Source organism: Lingula anatina, chromosome 1 (genome assembly GCF_051362555.1).
Source record: "Lingula anatina isolate TDL-2025a chromosome 1, LinAna3.0, whole genome shotgun sequence".
Lineage (NCBI taxonomy): Eukaryota > Metazoa > Brachiopoda > Lingulata > Lingulida > Lingulidae > Lingula > Lingula anatina.
This window is the reverse complement of record NC_141767.1, coordinates 46,627,906-46,647,966: the sequence shown is the minus strand read 5'-3', so window position 1 is coordinate 46,647,966 and position 20,061 is coordinate 46,627,906. Positions and strand designations below refer to the sequence as shown.

General features: G+C 34.3%; 3 protein-coding genes across 4 annotated transcripts; 2 read left to right on the top strand and 1 right to left on the bottom strand.

The window, feature by feature from the left end:
• Window positions 1–41: 41 nt before the first annotated feature.
• Window positions 42–9,626, top strand: LOC106153279 (L-threonine 3-dehydrogenase, mitochondrial). The gene is made up of 9 exons (XM_013527151.3): window positions 42–193; window positions 1,007–1,310; window positions 2,367–2,409; window positions 2,770–2,840; window positions 6,356–6,571; window positions 6,825–6,931; window positions 7,091–7,181; window positions 7,594–7,863; window positions 8,275–9,626. The coding sequence occupies exons 2-9, from the start codon at window positions 1,139–1,141 to the stop codon at window positions 8,409–8,411; spliced, it is 1,107 nt and encodes a 368-aa protein (XP_013382605.1). The 5' UTR covers window positions 42–193; window positions 1,007–1,138; the 3' UTR covers window positions 8,412–9,626.
• Window positions 9,627–9,819: 193 nt separating this feature from the next.
• LOC106153280 (protein phosphatase 1G) lies at window positions 9,820–16,003 on the bottom strand. Of its 2 annotated transcripts, none has more exons than XM_013527153.2 (10): window positions 15,765–16,003; window positions 14,809–14,884; window positions 14,114–14,317; window positions 13,234–13,811; window positions 12,476–12,603; window positions 12,184–12,268; window positions 11,676–11,910; window positions 11,310–11,439; window positions 11,009–11,093; window positions 9,820–10,784 (listed from the first exon to the last, which is right to left on the bottom strand). In XM_013527153.2, exons 1-10 carry the CDS (start codon window positions 15,873–15,875, stop codon window positions 10,518–10,520), a joined length of 1,899 nt encoding a protein of 632 aa, XP_013382607.2. In that variant the 5' UTR covers window positions 15,876–16,003; the 3' UTR covers window positions 9,820–10,517. The 2 variants fall into 2 exon arrangements, with proteins under 2 accessions (XP_013382607.2, XP_086850843.1); XM_086994717.1 differs by lacking the exon at window positions 15,765–16,003 and adding an exon at window positions 15,147–15,182.
• Window positions 16,004–16,252: 249 nt separating this feature from the next.
• LOC147764401 (uncharacterized) lies at window positions 16,253–18,679 on the top strand. The gene is made up of 4 exons (XM_087011860.1): window positions 16,253–16,267; window positions 16,926–17,128; window positions 17,566–17,621; window positions 18,118–18,679. The coding sequence occupies exons 1-4, from the start codon at window positions 16,253–16,255 to the stop codon at window positions 18,195–18,197; spliced, it is 354 nt and encodes a 117-aa protein (XP_086867986.1). The 3' UTR covers window positions 18,198–18,679.
• The last annotated feature ends 1,382 nt before the right edge of the window (window positions 18,680–20,061 follow it).

The window sequence follows — 20,061 nt, the reverse complement described above, 5'->3', positions numbered from 1 at the left end:
ATCTGAACTTTAATCATATGATAATCAGCACTTTTAAGTTGCAAGTGAAAGTTGTATTATTGTACTTCTCACGCACTAACCGCTCCCCCAGTTCATTTTAAGTGCAGCTATGTGATTGGCTAGAAAAGGGGGCTTGCCTCAACTCAAGGTCACCGATGGCAAAATAAGCAGTAGAGTTTACCAGATTTAGCAAGTAAGTCTGATGATTTTAACGTATTTTACGGGGTAAATGGTGCTCAGTTACTTAAGAATGAGTAAAGTAGGTAACTATCGGTATGAAAATATAACTTTGGATAACTGTCACGTTTAAAATTTTGATTGCATCAAGGATCCGGCAACCTCGTGTTAGATCTACATGCTTTAGTTTACGCAATGCCACGACTCATAATAAAGTCATATTCCATTAAATTTCATATGAAATCGGTTAACAGTGAAGGTCTAATATGACATGATAATAAAAAAAAAACATGTATTACACCAGGCAGCTATGAGTTCATGAAAGGGTATCTCAAATTTGGTCTTTATGACAAAGCCGTGGCCGGCGTAGTTTATAATTTTTTAAATTTTATTTTATTTATTATTTTTTCAAAACAAATGTACACGTGTATCTAGTAAAGTACTGATAAATATATTTTATCGTACGTGTCATTGCCACATTGGCATTATACTATTGCTTTATAGTACTAGACATGATTATGAGTACATACAAGCTAGCTACTGGTAGCTGATGCATTCTGTACATGTACAATGCAGGCACATGTGTACTGTTAGGTCAATGCATGGACATCTTTTGGTTATTTAAAATTGTCATTTAAAATGTACTTTGTACACAAAATTATATACATTTAATGAATGTTTCACAATATGGCATTTTCTCTGTCATGTAGCTTGGTCAGCAATTATATAAAGATACAGTGCATGAATTAGGGCACAAGAAAGACAGCACACTACATGTATATTCAATGATTATTATAGTCATATAACAAGAAATACTTATAACTTTCAGGTTTGATCAGCATTTCTTCATCTTCATTCCACCTGAACCAGCATTCCAGTTAGAATCTTAGAATTCCATCTTATCAGTCATCACTTATTTTGAAAGCATTCTCATTAATTGTGATTAAGCAGCCTGTAAGAGATGTTACCAGTAAGAGCAACAAGAAAACTTGTTTCTTATGTTGTGAACCCAGTATGCAATGTTTCTATAAGGAATCTTAATGGAGCTACAGCATCAGAACCATGGCTGAAGGAAGAGGAAAAGGAGTACTACCCAAAACCTGAAGAGGATAAACCAAGAATTTTAATCACAGGTAAAACATTTTTTATGGAATATGGAAAGAGTTATACATACCATTATACACATTAATTTAGATTCTTAAAGTTTGTTATTAAAAATGTTTCTTTATCTTAAAACTTAAAGTTTAATGAGTTATAATAAGTAAACAAAAACAGGGCAGCACTATTTTCATAGCATATACACAAATGGACATTGTTATAGATACAAATGAGCCTGCCACATGCATTTAAGCCTGGCGAGGTAGACCAAATAATGCCACCATAAAACTCGGGCATAGAAGATAAACATCTGATGTGTTTTGAGCAACCAGTTCTATGCATTATTAAGTGCACTGAATAATGTTAACAGGTGCTGTTGAATTACTTTTGATGACTGAGAGTTTTTTTATTGGATATTATTATTATTGTTACTATTATTATTATTTTGGTAGGTGTTCTGTTGAATATGAATAAATTAAAACAATTCATATTTTTGTAATAAATCGTTTTGAAATATACAGAGACTGAAATCATGTTATTTGACCTAAAATTATAATTAAAAATCCAACCAACTGGAAGTCTTCTGCTTTGTCTAGCTTAAGGTTTCTAATTTTTAAAGTTGCATCATGGATTGAAGATGTGGGTCTTTTAGGTAATCACCATAAAAACAAATTGAAAGGTCTAAATAGTGGCACAGTTGAAAGCAGAAATATGTACTGTCTCAGGGTCTGTTCTTGTTCTTTTAAAGAACATTATTACGCTATCAAAATGTGGAGCAATTAATACAGGCACCAGGAGTGTTTATTTTCTAATGTCATTTGATGTCAAATATTAAAGGTCTTACTTTCAGTTATTTGTTTGAATTGTTCAGTTGTATTGAAATATATACCAGCAGAATCAGAATTTTCTAATGGCAAAAAGAAGGTTGGCATTATCATATGAAAAGATCCATTTTGCCAAATGATGGCAGTTCTAAAGTGTGTCTAGCTTGGTTTAAAACAAGGCTACTAGTAAGACATATGCAGTAATAGATAGTAGTAACTTCATACTTCTCTATGTCAAATTGTTGAGATTGTTTGTATCTATCTTAGGTAGTTTGGGGCAGCTTGGAACAGGGCTTGCTAAATTACTACGGTAATTATGTGCACTCTATATTCTAACATACCACAGCAATGCATATTAAATGATAATGTAAGCAGTACCTGTCTGACACAGATTTGATAAAGTTCAAGAGGACATTGTGCATTTCTATTGTTTTATATAATTACATATGACATGAAAAGCAGTTTGGATAGAAAATGTCACATTGTATATGAACAGTTAAAAGGCATTCTCTAAAGTATTAACATGTTTTTGCCTGTCTTTTGTAAGTAGACTTCTATTAACTTTTCAAAATAATTAGTAATTTTATGTTCATACTAATTTATGCTTCTTATCTTTTCATTGACTGAATGTTAAATATTTTTGTTACCAATATATGTTTTATTTTTTCAGGAATAAATTTGGCAAGGATAATGTTATCATGTCAGATATTATCCGGGCCCCAAAAAATGAATTTAACAGAGGTAAATATAAGCTGATCAAAGAGAATGCACATCATGTGACATTGCCTTCAGTTCACTTTTAGTGCTAGTATTTTAATGGTGCAAATTGGGGAATTTTGTCTACCAAACCTGGGCCCTGGTAGAGGGTAGGAGTATATTCAGTCTTAGAGTGCATTCCCATAGATTTAGATTGATCCATCTAGATCAACCTAACTCCCTGGGGGTTCACGCTAAATTGCTCTCAGCCGAGCGCGCACGGTAGTCAATTACCCCCTTACAGCTTTTAGTAGGCGGGGCAGACATTTAAGCCGGCTAAGCTGACAGTCATCTAGTGAGACTCCCCACAGGGATAGATCGATCTAAAATCTGTGGGAATGGGGTCTTAGATAATGAGACTTCCAGTAAGAAATAATTCATCCCTGTGGACATCATTGTCCTTCACTGGGTAAAGTGTGGTAAATACTTTTATTACTTTCCTGGCCAGTGTGCATTTACTATTATAAATGAACAGAGGGGAAAACTAGAGGCAAGTTAAACAGCTGTAATATTTTAATGCAAAGCTAATTGTACCACCAGCGTTAGCTCCGCCGGACGGCTACCGTTACCGCTTCTCCTCCTAGACGGTAAGGGCTCCCGTACCCATCTCATGGATTTAGGTCACCTATAATCTCAACTCGTTCCACGTAAAATTTGGGCTTTGTCGGTATTGGGGTCTGGGTGTGGCACTCATTACAATGCACCCTTGTCTAAAAATGGCAAAATTAAATGCTAATTATCTACCCTACGGAAGGAGTTATGGGAAAAATTTCTATGGACGGCTTTCCAAAAGTCATATGTGTAGATTTCAAATATACCCTTGGATTTGACCTTTGACCTTTACTTCAAGGTCAAATAGGCCAAAATTTTCAAAAAAATGAAATTTTTTACGAAAAAAATTTTTTTTGCCCTGTTATTCAGACACTACACAGACTTAACCAATAATATTATTGGAAAGTGTTACCCTTCAGGTCATCTTTCATCTCCATGAATTTGGGGTCAATTGGTGCATTTTCACGGGAGTAGCGGCCATAAGATACCGAAACTGAAAACTGTCTCTAATTCGGGAACCGTTAATGCTAGAGACCCATTCTTTTTTGCATTTTGTAGAGCATATAAAGCCCAACACTGGAGGTGGTCTCGGTTTTTTTGTATTCCATACGGTTTTCGAGTTACGCTGTATCAAAAAGTACATATTGGTGGTAAATGCAAAATGTGCAGTACGGTAATGGATAATAAATTTTGAACTCTGGAAAAATAAAACATAAGGCTTGGCAAAGCAGACAACTTGTGTTCAAAAATGACATTATTTCATTAAATTTGAACTTCTGAAACTTCAGAGCACCTCCTATTTCAAGAATTTTGACCAAAATGACATTTTCTTTATTTTAATTAATTTTTTCTGTACGAAATTTAAGGCACATTATGGTAACTCCAAAATTATAACATTTAGTCCCTTATATCTCCAAAACTGGCAGAGATAGGTCCATAGTTACTATTGAAGTTGAATAGGAAGTCATATACTGGCAATCTTACTGTGACCTTGAAATTGACCTTTGACCTACTTTTCACCATGAACTGAACTTTGCAAATTTTGCTTCCCTTTTATCTCCAAAACTGGCAGAGATAGGTCCATAGTTACTATTGAACTTGAATAGGAAGTCATATACTGGCAATCTAAATGTGACCTTGAAATTGACCTTTGACCTACTTTTCACCATGAATTGAACTTTGCAAATTTTGCTTTCCTTTTATCTCCAAAACTGGCAGAGATAGGTCCGTAGTTACTATTGAACTTGAATAGGAAGTCATATACTGGCAATCTTACTGTGACCTTGAAATTGACCTTTGACCTACTTTTCACCATGAACTGAACTTTGCAAATTTTGCTTCCCTTTTATCTCCAAAACTGGCTGATATAGGTCCATAGTTAGTAGTGAACTTGAATAGAAAGTCATATACTGGCAATCTAAATGTGACCTTGAAATTGACCTTTGACCTACTTTTCACCATGAATTGAACTTTGCAAATTTTGCTTTCCTTTTATCTCCAAAACTGGCAGAGAAAGGTCCGTAGTTACTATTGAACTTGAATAGGAAGTCATATACTGGCAATCTATATGTGACCTTAAAATTGACCTTTGACCTACTTTTCACCATGAATTGAACTTTGCAAATTTTGCTTTCCTTTTATCTCCAAAACTGGCAGAGATAGGTCCGTAGTTACTATTGAACTTGAATAGGAAGTCATATACTGGCAATCTATACGTGACCTTAAAATTGACCTTTGACCTACTTTTCACCATGAACTGAACTTTGCAAATTTTTCTTCCCTTTTATCTCCAAAACTGGCAGAGATAGGTCCATAGTTACTATTGAACTTGAATAGGAAGTCATATACTGGCAATCTAAATGTGACCTTAAAATTGACCTTTGACCTACTTTACACCATGAACTGAATTTTGCAAATTTTGTTTTTCTTTTATCTCCAAAACTGGCTGAGATAGGTCCGTAGTTACTATTGAACTTGAATAGAAAGTCATATACTGGCAATCTAAATGTGACCTTGAAATTGACCTTTGACCTACTTTTCACCATAAACTGAACTTTGCAAATTTTGCTTCCCTTTTATCTCCAAAACTGGCAGAGATAGGTCCGTAGTTACTATTGAACTTGAATAGGAAGTCATATACTGGCAATCTAAATGTGACCTTAAAATTGACCTTTGACCTACTTTTCACCATGAATTGAACTTTGCAAATTTTGCTTTCCTTTTATCTCCAAAACTGGCAGAGATAGGTCCGTAGTTACTATTGAACTTGAATAGGAAGTCATATACTGGCAATTTACTGTGACCTTGAAATTGACCCTTGACCTATCTTACGAAGAACTTAAATTTGATTGTACCATATATATTTTTTGCAAAAGTTTAAAAATTCTTGTTGATTGCATTTTTACAGCTTGTCAAGCACAAAACTGGTGGCTGTGTCCCTTATTTTGTGTATGTGGGGGTCTATACGAATGCGCTTGCTCCAGCTGGTGGTACAATATTCGGAGGCGGTATCGCCTCTCTGATCCTCTAGTTTTAATTAAAAGATGTTTTAACATAGACATAAAGTATGTTAGTATAAATACAACACTAATTACAGCAATAAACAAATAAAGTGAAAGCACAAAGACATAGAGGTAGGTAACTACTGTAAGTGTAACACAAATTGAAATTATATGCATATTTATATATTTAACTATATATGAAGTAACTGAGCACAGTGTGAAATAATCAATGAGCCTTAATGTAGGTAGATGCCACATGGGTTGTTAATTACTATTAACCAGTCATCCATGCACGCAACCCTGCTCCCTCTTACTATATGTCTTTCTTTGGGTAATGCGTGGTATATACTTTTATTAATGATTTTTTACACAATATTATAAATTGAATATTTGTGAAGGGGCTTTTTAATCTTTATAAAACCTATCAACTTTATTCCCTGTTTTCAGGACCATTTTTGTATGCTGATATTTTGGATTTCAAAAATCTCCAGGAAATCATAGTTAACCAGCGTGTGGACTGGTTGGTGCATTTCAGTGCCCTGTTGAGTGCTATAGGAGAGGCTAACATTCCTCTAGCAATGAGAGTAAACATAGAAGGGGTACACAATGTAATGGAACTGGCCAAGCAATACCATCTTAAGCTTTTCATACCCAGTACCATTGGTAAGATGTGCTATTAAATGTAGATGTTACTGTATATATTTTAAATGGCACTATAAATGTAGCCCATGGCTATAAGCTGTAATTTACTAGCTTAAAGAATATTTGCCAGGAGCTGGGGATGTAGTTTGCTGTAGAGTTAAAGAAAATATAAGAATGATAACTGTGAACATGTATTTTAATTATTGTGCTTGTGTATCATTTAATTTAAACACACAAAAACTTATGAAACTTTTTAAAATGCCTGTCACTCTAGGTGCATTTGGGCCATCCTCTCCCAGGAACCCTACCCCTGACCTGGCCATACAGAGACCACAAACTATTTATGGAGTCTCCAAGGTGCATGCAGAACTTTTAGGAGAGGTAGGGTGAAGTTACATCCAGAATATATCTTTATATTAATTTAATCAGGGATGCAATCAGTATTATTATTCTAACAGAATAACACTAATAAGCTTTATTTCTATTTTTTAAAATTAAAGTCAATAGCAATCAAGCGTAACAAACACTGTGCTATTTCAGTACTACAACTACAGATTTGGTTTGGACTTTCGATGTCTGCGTTTCCCAGGAGTGATCTCTGCTGACACTAATCCTGGTGGAGGGACAACAGGTAAAACTGAAATGTGGGCATTATTATCTAATACCAAAATTAAGGGGATAAATGCCATGACAAAAATCATTCTTGATAATTTTTGCTAAGCTACTTAAACTGCTTGAAAATTACACCTAATGGAGTTTTGGGGTACATTATAGATACATGACTACATGTACAAACAAACATTGGTGAATCAAAAAAGAGCCCTTTTCCTCCATTTTGATCATCAAATGTATTTCTCAACCTTAGATGTTTTTTTAACTATATGATAACTGCTGCTATACCCATTTCAATCTACAAGGTAGTACAGAAATTGCTTTCAGTGATCTGATAGCAAAGACTTAATTCATTGTCTCAGGCAGTGGGTTTGAATATACCTGTACTTGTTGTAGGTACGGATAAAAGTACCATTACTTAACAATTCTAGATTATGCTGTGAAAATTTTCCACGATGCCCTCAGAACTGGCCACCATGAGTGCTATCTTGAACCAGACACAAGACTCCCCATGATGTACATTGATGATTGCCTGCGCTCCTTGATGGAGGTAATGGAAACCCCAGCAGAAAATCTGAAGATGCGCACCTATAATGTGACAGCCATGAGTTTCACACCAGCAGAGCTTGCAGAGGAAGTAAAGAAATATGTGCCAAATTTCCGGATCACTTACAGGGTGGATCCTGTTAGACAACAAATTGGTATGTACATGAACTTACTCTCAGCTTACGTGAGACATCGTGTTTTGACAAATTTCTGTTTAATTTGTATCATGCTTTAAAATGTTGAAAATGCTACATATTCAAATTGTATATAAAGTAAAGAAACTTGACTTATAAAATGCTTTTATCATTCTAAATGAGACAAAAGATAAAATATGAAAACTGAATAATGATAAAGTGTGAAATGGTCTAGTGAGCTAGGTTAGAGCAGTACTTAAGTAAGAATAAATTATAATACAGATGATACAAGAGCATGTAGTAGTATATGTTACTTAAGAATCCATAACTTTTATCATCCTTTGTGAAGATGTTCATTTATCAACAATTCTTATACAGTTGTAGAGATATTTTTAATTTCACAATTGAAAATCTTTAATATAATACTTGCAGCTAACTCCTGGCCCCAAGTTTTTGATGACACAAATGCAAGAAACCACTGGGGCTGGCAGCATGAGCATGACATACATGGTCTGGCAAAGAAAATGTTTGATTATCTTATGCCTCTGTATGGAAAGACTTTTGGCTAGTAGAGAATGATAATTAATTATGCAGCAAACCTGTAAGGCAGCTAATTTGATGAATGTATGGGTTTGATAAAACAAGTAGACATGGAACAAATTTTCAAAAAGAAAATGTGTCAATTAACTTGGTATAACATGCATTATTACATGACAAGAAACAGAAACATTCCCATTTTGATCTGAATCCAGTGACTTGTAGGTTTATTTTTATTTATTTTTGTTCTCATTGGTGGTTTGATTTAAAGTTATGAAATATTTATAATTTAGGCTTCAACTTCAGTTTTTTTGATTGTTTGTTTTTTGCTTTTTCAAACAGATTTGTAAACTTTGGTATGTGTCACAAGTGTAAAAGCTAAATACTTTGCTCTTATATACCTTTTGAGACAATCTTTGAAACATGTTTTTGCCATAAAATTGTTATTAGTTTTGATCAAATTGCCAGCACTGGAAATGGCAGTTGTTTGGTATAAACCCGTAGGAATCTTAAAATTATAGCAAAAACAGATAGATGAAAAAAAAGAAAGTATATTTATAATTTTTGAGGTTGTTGAGACCAAATATACATTGTGTATTGTTATTTTTAATTTGGGTTGAGTGTTTACATTTTAGAATTTAAAATGTCATTACAGACTGCATTCTCTCTTTTTTTTTGCATTTAAGGATATAATTTATTTTCAGTGAAGTGGCAAATATTATCCGTTTGGAATGGTGAATCTCACTTTTATCTCTATGTAAGTTTGATTTTAAGAGGCCATAATACAATTCAACATCTTTTTGAATTTAACTTCTCATTCTAGTCTTGTTTTAAAATGAATCTCAGAGGAGCCAGCGATATCATTCCATATGTATTTTATTTCAAGCTTGTGTGACTTTATATATGTAACATTGCCAGTGTTTACTTTTTAAATGTTTGAGTTGATGTGTAGAGATTTAGTGGAGCATACCTATTCCAAGTATGCTCTTACCATTTCAGTCCTTTATGGCAGCTATTTGTAAAGGAGAAAAAGGTTTTAGTTATTGAATATATATTTATATATATACAAACATATACCAGCATAATATGTGCAGTTGTATTTGAACACGGCCATTAGGCACTTGTATAATGAGCTTTTGCTTGCAAATTATTTCATCATCAAGAATGAAGTTTTATGAGACCTACTGTCAAGTTTGTGTATTACTACACATATTCAATTTTTAATGAATAAAACATTTTGGCAGCAACTGTTTAGTTTACAAAATCACAACTTTAATTTCCTCCAATTCCAATATAAAAGCAGGATGTCTTTTATAACAAAAAATTTTTATGTACGAAATCAAAACTATAAACAAAATACCTTATTCAGTGCCTATAATATTCCCCATTTGGTAGAGAAATGTGCTCTACCCGAGTGCTCTTGAATTAACAATTTCCAACTTCGTTTCATGAAAAGTTGCACTTAAGGTTTATTTTTACTAATGCTCAGTTGATACATAAAAAGTACAGTAAAATAACATTTCGGTACAAAGAATAAAGCTGTCCACATGTACATGTATTTCCAATTTAATAAAGAATTGTTCTTAAGACAAAATCCTTCACATTATCAATGACAAATTTTCATTCATCCATTCTTTTTCAATATGTACATAATATTTTAAGTTCCTGGAACCATCTTTCAATTTTTTTCTTAAAATTGTAATCAAATTACACTTGAACATTTCACTATGTTTTAACAAACGTCAAAGACACATTTACATTGTCATGTATGCACTAGACTACACAACCAGTCATTCTGGTGTTAGTATTCACCAAGCTACGGATATCAACTTCCCACTTTGTGAAGAAGTTTCACTGTTTCATCTATCAGACAAGGTAACTAAATGAAAACGTGGAGCTGCTTACAACCCCAATGCAATGTGCATATAAGATGAAAAACATCAACATCCATTCCCTAGGTAAAGAGATACTTCAGCTTCTTTCTAGAACAGAGAAATTTTGGGAGGAAAATCTGCCTAGTCTTTGCAGTTACAACAAATGTTTTCACACACAGTTTAACGTACAAATTTACAAGCTCTGGTGTTGAAGATGTGGGAAGAACCGATTTCAACGATATCAAAATATAGACATTATGATGATTATACTGGTAAACTGGACTGATCACTGGATGTTGGCTTACTATCATCAGCAGCCCTTTGAGTACAGGCATCTGTAGGCTCACTACTAGTCTCAGTTTTGGCTTTCTTTTCTTTATTTTGTTCCTGATCTTCGGACAATATTTCCTGTATAGAACGTTTATTGCCGGCCACTTTTTCTACATCCTTAAAGGTGACAATTATAGCTGTCATATTATCACATCCTGTCCCATCGCCATATGTGTGTGGTGCTAAGCAGTGGTCAAATAACTGAAATGCGATCAGCAAAATATTTTAATCAAACACTCAATTGCTTCTGCTTTGAGACAGTGTGCAATTTCCATTAGCTTTATATATACCCATTAAAGTGCTCAATATCCTAAAAGTTATGTACAAAACTGGCACGAGTACAGAAACAAGAAATCATTCAAAAGATCGACCCTTAGGTTCGAAACTATTTTCATAATGGTAAAAGAAGGTTGTGAAATACAAACCTCTTCACAGATCTTGGAAATTTTCTCTTGTTTACCCAACCTATCTCTTACAAAATCTATGACATCTTGGCTAGTCATGAAATTCCTGGAAATAGTAAAATTAGTACATAAGATCAAACATCAGACTCATACCATTATCAATATTTAATAAGCTGGGTAACTTTTCATTACTTCATGCCACCTTATCTGAATATGATGTACAGAAAACACAACATATTTCCAAAATCACATTATTTATCCAAAATATTAATCAAACTTTTTTTAGTGTTTTTAAGTTCAAAAATTGTTTTCTGTCTCTTACCATATACCATCACATGCAATGACCATAAATTCATCTTTCTCATCCAGTACAACAGACTTGATGTCAGGCAATGCTGTGATCATCTGCTCTTTTGGTGGAAGATCTGTATTCCTCTTGTAACAGTGATCACCTGGAAGAGAGTTAATGTGAAAGCTTGAAAAACAAAGAAACACAATAAGTGTTTTTAATATTTTAAACTGTTCTGACCAAATTTTCAATAATGAAATTTTTCGATTTGGCAAGCGTTCCTTCTTTTGGAAACACTTGTTTATAAAGAACACCTAATGGCCTGTTCAGTTTAAAATCTCTTCTTAAAGCACTCTTTCAAATCCATTTGAAAACTGCAGAAAAACCCAATTTTAATACCTATTGCACGTGATAAATTGAGACCACCATTCACACGTCCATCTGCCGTAACTTTTCCACCAGCCTTCTCTATCCTAGATTTCTCAGGCTCATCCTCTGGCTTGTGATCAAATGACATGTCTACTGCTGACCCTTCCCTGGACACCACACATCTCGAATCTCCAGCATTGGCCACGTACAGCTCGTTACCACGCAACAACGCTACCACTGCCGTGCACCCACTGTCACTGCCAGGCTATAATAAGATGAATGATATTAATTAAAGACTGAATAGGCAAATCATTTAATTAAAGATTTTTGTTTATGATTCTTATATAATTATTTAAGCACACTAAATTAAAAACATTAATTGTGTGTGGGTGAGAGAAGGTTTCAAAAAAAAAATAATAATAATAATAATAAATAAATAAATAAATAAATAAATAAATAAATAAATAAATAAATAAGTTAACTGTTGAACCAGCTGATGTGACCTGTATGGAAAAGTCTTCAGATATGAGTATCTTACTTCTTCTTTTTCCATAAATATGGGTGCTCCTTCTATATCATCCTCATCTTTATCATCCTCATCTTCATCATCCTCGTCATCTTCACTGATATGCAAAGATTACAAGAATACATTGTTGTAGAAATAAGTCATATAGCTTTGTTAACAATCATATACAGTGTAATAAATTTAATCATTAAGTTGCATCAAAACAATTTTCCCAGCAATTCTTTTGTACTCCAGTGACAAAAAATTGATTAAATCAACTTGAACAAAAATGAATCAATCACTTAATGGCCAAATGTCCCCTAACCTGTCATCCTCCTCATCTTCAAAGTTCTCTTCTTCATCCTCATCATCCTCACTATCCTCCTCACTGTCATCCAGCACTGCTGGAAGACCACTGGAGCCAGAAGAACTGGCAGCTGTACTTGGACCAGACTGAAAAGAAATCAGGTAAAAAGTATTGTGTTAAAGCCTTTTAAAAATCTTCTACTGATTTTACTATCAATTATTCAACAACAAAACTTTTGTGATTTAAAGCCTTTGAAATTACTTGTAACTAAAATGAAAAGCAGGAAAAGGCATACTGACAACTGTGCTTCTCTTCTAAGAAGTGACAAATTACACATGTCATCAAACCTGCAATGCTTCCCATGGTAGCTACAATAAATATTATGCCCTTATTGTTAAGTAAATTAGAAATATTACGTCCCAACTGAGTTTAAGTATCAAACCAAAGCAACAACATTTTAGCTTTTGAATTATCTGGCAGCTGAGAAGGAGCTATGACAGCTAGCTCCAAATCAAGTTCAACTCTATTTCGCTCATGTTCTGGTAAGTTGCATAAGGTTCTTCTGGGAAGAATAGCTATGACAGCTAGCTCCAAATCAAGTTCAACTCTATTTCGCTCGTGTTCTGGTAAGTTGCATAAGGTTCTTCTGGGAAGAATAATACAGGTTAAACATTGTCAAGACTTAAACCCTGGCATTCTGAAAAATAAAGACAAATATAATTTCCATAAAAGATGATCCTAAAATACAATATTATAAATATTTCAAAATAACTTACTGAGCTTCCAGATCCAGATGGACCAGGTTCCTCTACTGCAGATGAAGATGATGATGGACCAGGTTTGTCCTCTGTGTCTGGACTTTTGTTAGAGGATCCTTCAACAGCACCATCCCCAGATCCTCCTGCAAAGCTCGAACTCCCAGAGTTGAAGGGGTGTGTGTCTTGGGCCAAGTTCTTATAATTTGAAGATGAAGGCTGTGATGTGTCAGATCTATTGGGTTGGGAAGTGGCTTCAGTCTGTAATGTCCTATTGTTCCTATCAATTTGCTCTTTTTCAATATTTTCATTGTTTTCATTTTCTGGGTGTCCATTAACCAGTTTGGCAAGTAAATTTTGTTTGGTCTCATCATTGGTGTCACTGATTCCTCCATTCAAGTTTTCTACATTGTCTGAATTGGATGTCAGATTGGGTTTTTTTCTTGGAACAGCGGGGGACTGAATACCTTCTTTTTTACACACTTTTCGAATATTGTTCAACATTTTATTTTCCTTCTCTTCTTTATCTTCATATTTCTTTAAGATTTCTTCCAATGGCATGGTTGCCTCTTTATACAGCAATGCAGTTTCTTCTTCAACTGAAATAAATGAAATAATTCTGAAGACATTTTGAGGTACATTAGAGAGTCTTGGCTACTTATCTGATCTAAACCTCCATCACCAGTCATATAATTGCTTTATTCCCCATAATATTGCATTCAGAATACTTCTCTGCAACTCTGCTGCTGCTGCATTTAATCTATCAGGATGTGGGTATTATTCAAATGGGTTATTTCACAGACAAAATGAACATTATTTTTTCCGTATTTCCAATACAATCTGTCACTGGTTGATTAACAGAAACTTAGCCAGTGTTACCCAAAACTAAGATTTTTCTTACCTGTATCTTCACCATCTATATCTTCTTGTTCATCAATGCCAGCAATCTGACGTAGCTCCTCAATAACATTTTCCTGGGTCAGTAAACCATCAAAACTGAGGAAGGCATCTTCTAGACATTGGCCAATACAGTTTTCTTTATAAGCTACCGTATTTTTTATGTGCTCTGGGAGGTGTAAAGAGCAATACTGTGCCACCTCAGCACCTAATAAAGAAAAACACATCAGAATTAGATATAATCAAATTCTTTGTTAAATATGCTCAAACTGCAAGGCTGTCAACATTATTTTCAAAATGCATAAAAATATATTTTATCATCAATAAAAGTATTCATGACCACTATTAGTGGAGAGGTCACAGTTTAAGTTGTAGGCAACTCTTCAAATTCAATTGAGTACCGAGTTTATTACCTACACTTTATACATGGTCACAGTTTTTTGTAACTTGTTTATTAATGAATTATCTCTGTAATTATGGTATTTACGAAAAAGATAATCCCAAATTGCTTAATTGTAAAAAACTGTAATTTGAAATCTGTTCCAATGCCTTTCATAAAAGGCAAGTCATACAGCCTTGCTTGTTTATTTCTATTATAATCAAAATGTGGATAATTTTTTTGTGTATGCGTGTAGGGTAAGCAACAAGCACTTTAATAACTACAAAAATAGCCTAGTAAAGAAATAACTGATCAATCACCTCCATGTCCATCATAAACAGCAAATAGACTGGTCTGGGATTCTGGATCAAAATCTAGGCAACAGTTGTGGGAATCCTGTAATAAATGAATACATACATATATATATATAGTAATCACACATACACACCTAGAGATTTTATGAGACCGTGGCAATATACATTTTGTTCAGTTTTAATGGTGTTTTTAGGTGAAATGGAAGTGCTTTCTCTTGCTTTGTATGTCAAATAATATACTGCCACCCTCTGCCTTGAACACAAGTTTCTTCCTGATATGTTCTGGCATGTATCTCTTAGGGTGACTGTGTTTTATCTAACACGTTCAATTTTGTCCCCCTTACCCTCCCTGGGACTGCTCTCATGTAGTTTTGACCTGCGTGTGGTCCTCCTATAATGCCAAACCAGAACATAACACTGTGACAGCAATATAACATAATCAATCACTTGTCAAACTCTGTGGTCAGCACTTCAGTTAGACTGAATATCTTGTGGTGTTTTAGTTGCACTATTAAGAACAATATTAACAATGAAACTTTGCAAAATAACTGTCATAGGTCATTAACATGATGCTTTCTTAAAGCTGTGGCTATAACTTGTATTCTGCCTAAGGACTGTGGCATTACAATCAATTGATGTTGACTTAACCTTTTAATATATTGTGCATTTCCAAAGTAATATTCAACAAAAGTTTTACTATAAAGGAAAACGACCGATATAATACTGGTAAACAGTGAGACACGGATTTCCAATCTTCCTTGTGTCTGAATCCTACTTCATCTTGTATTCAGTGTATTGTTAACTGTGAGAAACGTTTAAGACTCGACATATTTTAATAGCAGTTTTCGTCAGTAAATTATTGTACATATAATCAATGCAGTGCATTGGGGAGCAAACCTATCTATACGTGGAGGGAAATACTGCATTTCAGCTGAGTACACAGTCATATTATCCATACTCACTTCTTGAGAAATCCGCCAACCCTGCATGGATGACGCTCCATATTTCAATTTATCCTTGCCTCCATCGACAGATATCTTGTCAGTGACGGGTGCAGAAAGATATGCACCCATTATTCTAAGATTGGTGACTTTGCGTGACAGTTGATATATTTAGATAAGAGTTTTTCTTCCTTTATTGAATGAATCACCCACGTGTATCACAATGCACGGCCATGATGAAAATAACTCCTATGCAGGGGGGGACGACGCCTATGATATAATGTCGTTTATCTTTTTGGATAAAAAGATAAAGTTAGCTACTTGAATAAAACCTACGTGTCCAGAAAACATGGCTGATCGCTCCTTTTAATTTACAATCTTAATTTCAAAAGATATAAATGGCAATTGTCTGAAATATATTGCTGTTGAAAAGGTGGGAGGCAACCCACTTTGGTTACATTCAAAATAGCAACCTAAATCCGCACAGTGGAATGAAAAATTTTGATAAAATGAAGAAAGCGGCGGTATCTCCAGCCATGTATAGGAAACATAAACTTGGATAAAAAATCACTACATGCTTTTAAACATCAATATGAGTTAACGTTGCCAGGCTCCCACTTTTTCTTGTATTTTGCATCTTTGCATTAAAATATAGCCGTTTTGGGGATATTGCGAAAATATATAATTCAATTAAAAAAAAAACATTATAGGTATATGAAAGCAAAAAGCAACAGTTTAATTTTTTAAAAATGATTTTAATAATGCAGAAAGTTATTCTGTACACCAATACATTATATATTTTATCAATGCATATGAGGGCTGGATAAACACACACACACACACACACACACACACAGCAAATGAAGTTACATTATTTTTATCAGTGCATATGAGGGCCAGATAAACACACACAGCAAATGAAGTTTTCACAAACTATGGGATATTTTGCAATTCTCTTCCTAATTTAAGGAACATTATTTTGTGGTACTCAAAATAAATCTTTTTCCTGTTTTCTTTTCTTTCTTTCTTTTTTTTTCTTTTTCTTTTTTAATGATTGGTGGAAGAATTGTTTATGTATTAAAGGGACAAAAAATAGGATTAAAAACGCCTTTTTAGTGCATGGATTGCTTCTTTTTTAACTTATCTGAGAACAATTGCTATGGGTAAAGCATAAAATGGCAGGTAAATGGCCGTAATCAATATCCAAAAAAAGAATCATATTCACCGTCCACTTTCGAACCCCGGGCGTCAGCCATCTTGACACAGTTTGAAATAACGCGGCTTCTCGACTCAGATACGAGATGTAAACAATGCAGACAGCATGTCGTTTCGAAGGTGAGCGTGGACGTGAAGGAGAAGAGGAATTGCTCACCAAATCTTTGCAGGTAAGCGAGTTATATTTACCAAAAGTACTTTAAAATGGGAATATGGCAGTGGAAATCAAAATGTCTGGCAGAGGAAGTTAAAAAGCGTAGATAACTGCTAATAATTAACGTTTCCTCGGGTAACGCACTCGCAGCCAAATCACTCGCACTGGGTACGTACTACTAGTTATATGAAGCGAGATAGTGCACTTTACCCCTGAGGTGTATAGTTCTGTAAAGCAGGAGGAATACCCTTTTCTGCTCAATGTGGTCATCTACCAGTACTTACAGACTAACCTCACACCATATTCTCGCAGGGGAATCCCATGAGATATACAATGTAACTCGAGTACTAGTGGGGTTAGAGGGTGTTCTTTGTACGGCACGTAACTACGTTAGCTTATTTGTAAATTTAATAATATTGTCAATGAATATGATTATAAGGAATGATTTTTTAGCCTTTCAGAGGAGGAATTGGGTGATACACCCCTTCAAGCACGAGTGAAGAGATCAGGTATGTTAATAATTTTAGCAGTATAACATGGGCGGATCCAGGATTATTTGAAAGGGGGGGGGGGGGGTCCGCGGATGCAAAGCCGACCCCCCCTAGTTGGCGTGGGGTCCTGGGCCTGCTTAAAACTTTGGTATTTTAGAGGGTGAACAGTGCCATTTGGTACGGTTTAGCACTTTACTGTAGTAAATTAGCTAGTCAAAATTCTAATTCCAAGTGGGGAATATTAGTGTGATTTTTTTACATCAGTTCTTTGAAACCATGTGTGATTGTTATTTCTTCTTGTGGCCTTTATGATTTAATGCAGCTGCAGATATTTAAATTTAATTTTTTTTTTTTTTTTTTTGCCATAATCAGACTTGCTTCTTTATAATAAGCTGGTTATCATGTAGTGATCATGCCCTCTAACTTGTTGATTTTTGGTAAAGAATAGTGCTGTTATGATAATATCAATACATTTTTTTCTTTATAACCATTTTATGTAATTTTACTATTACAGTGCCTCAAGTTATGTCTGGAAAACTCATACCAGGAAGCACTCCAATCTTACAATACTGCATCACTTCAATGTCGGTGTGACAAATTGTGTAAAAGACTGCTACAAAAAATTTGCAGCGATGACCACATGATCCACCACCTTTTACCAAAACCGAGTGAACAGTTTTATATTATAATGCCCATGTATATGTATTTAAAGTGACAAGACTGAGATCAGCGAGAGCCTCAAGGCCTTTATTTTCTGTGCATTGTCAACTCTTCAATAATTTTATAATTTTGTCAAATACATCCAAAGATTCAATTCTAATGCAATACTTGAAAACTTTTTTAGAATATATTTTAATGTCGAACATGTTTTTCTAAGAACTAGCCCTTTAGTAAATTAACATGTACTATCCAACTGTTATTATTAATTAACATATTGTTATGTACAAAGCATAAGCTGCAGTATCAATGAAGCATTAACTGGGTAGAGATTATGAATGAAATAAAAGTTTAAATATTGAAACATCTTTTATTTATATTTGGCAAAAATACAAGAATAAACAAAGTTTGCTACATAAGTTTGGAATTTGGCCAAATCATCTTCATTATTACCTGTCACATGTAATGAATAAGACATACACAGATTCTGTAAGTAAGCTAGAATGCATAATTATTTTCATACTCATTAATGCCATCTTCATAAATAAGCCTTCTATTCAAGCATTCACAAACTTTCACATTGTGCAGTACACATTATAGTATGTCACTATGATAACATTTTTGAGAGAGACTTATTAATAGCCAGGCTATCATGTTAAGAGTCTGATGTACATGCAGACCCATGAGGATTGCAGATCAACAAATTATCCCCCTCTCTGTCAGTGTATTGACTCATGTGAGCTGTCTCCATGCAAAGGGATGTGTCATAAGAAAGGACCAACCCAACTTACACAAACATAAATTGTTTCATCAGTAAGATATTCACATATACTTTTCCAAGATGTGGAGGGAATAAATAGAAAGGTATAAATATTTCTTTAAAAATATACAGGCATAGCTTCCCTGCATGAATTCTAAATAATGGCTGAGTGGAGAATTGAATACAGGCACAAGTGTTCACTCAAACCATTTTTGTAGGTCTTAAAAGAAATGACATGCAGTCATTTGCCAAATACAGAATTTTATGCTGTAACAAAGTCACAAAACTGCAACTGGTGATCTTACAAAATCTAACAACACACTGGTTTAAAATCAAGTTGAAATCACAATATGCCACCAGTACCATATTCCATAATACATTTGATGTCATTTAGATTTAAGAAGTAAATGCTGGACCAAAATGGTTTATTCTCAATATCAGGCATATGACTTAGGTTTGGGAGGAAAGACCACCTTGATTTCCAATCTGTCTGCATTATAGCATACATGTAAGTGCTAGATGGTTTGAAGTCAGCAGATTATGCTTTGTCACATTGGCAAGATGAGTTCACTGAATATATCCTGTAAGCAGCACTCGAAAGTCAGGAAAAGTCTCTCACTATCCAACTCGTCCCCGCTTTGGACCCTCAAGAAAAGTTCATCTTTTTTTGGTGGAGAGCCATGGAGTTCCTCTTCCATGTAAAAAACTCTTCTTCAGGACATCATACTGGCAGTTGCTCATAACCTTTAGGTCTAAAAAAGCAAATCAAAATAATAATAATAATAATTTATTAAGATTGCAACCCAGTGGGTTGAAGTTGTACATAGTGTTAAGAAAATTATAATGAAAATAAAGTGAATATTTGCTTGAATAAAACTGAGTTAAAAGACTGCTAATTGAACTTTAAAATTATTGTACTTAGGATAAAAGACAACATAATACTATTGGAAATTTAAAAGTGCATACGGAATAAAAGAGCATCAGAATCTGTCGGTCTTAAATTGTGGCACTTTGTTACTATTGTTTGATCTTAAAAGACGA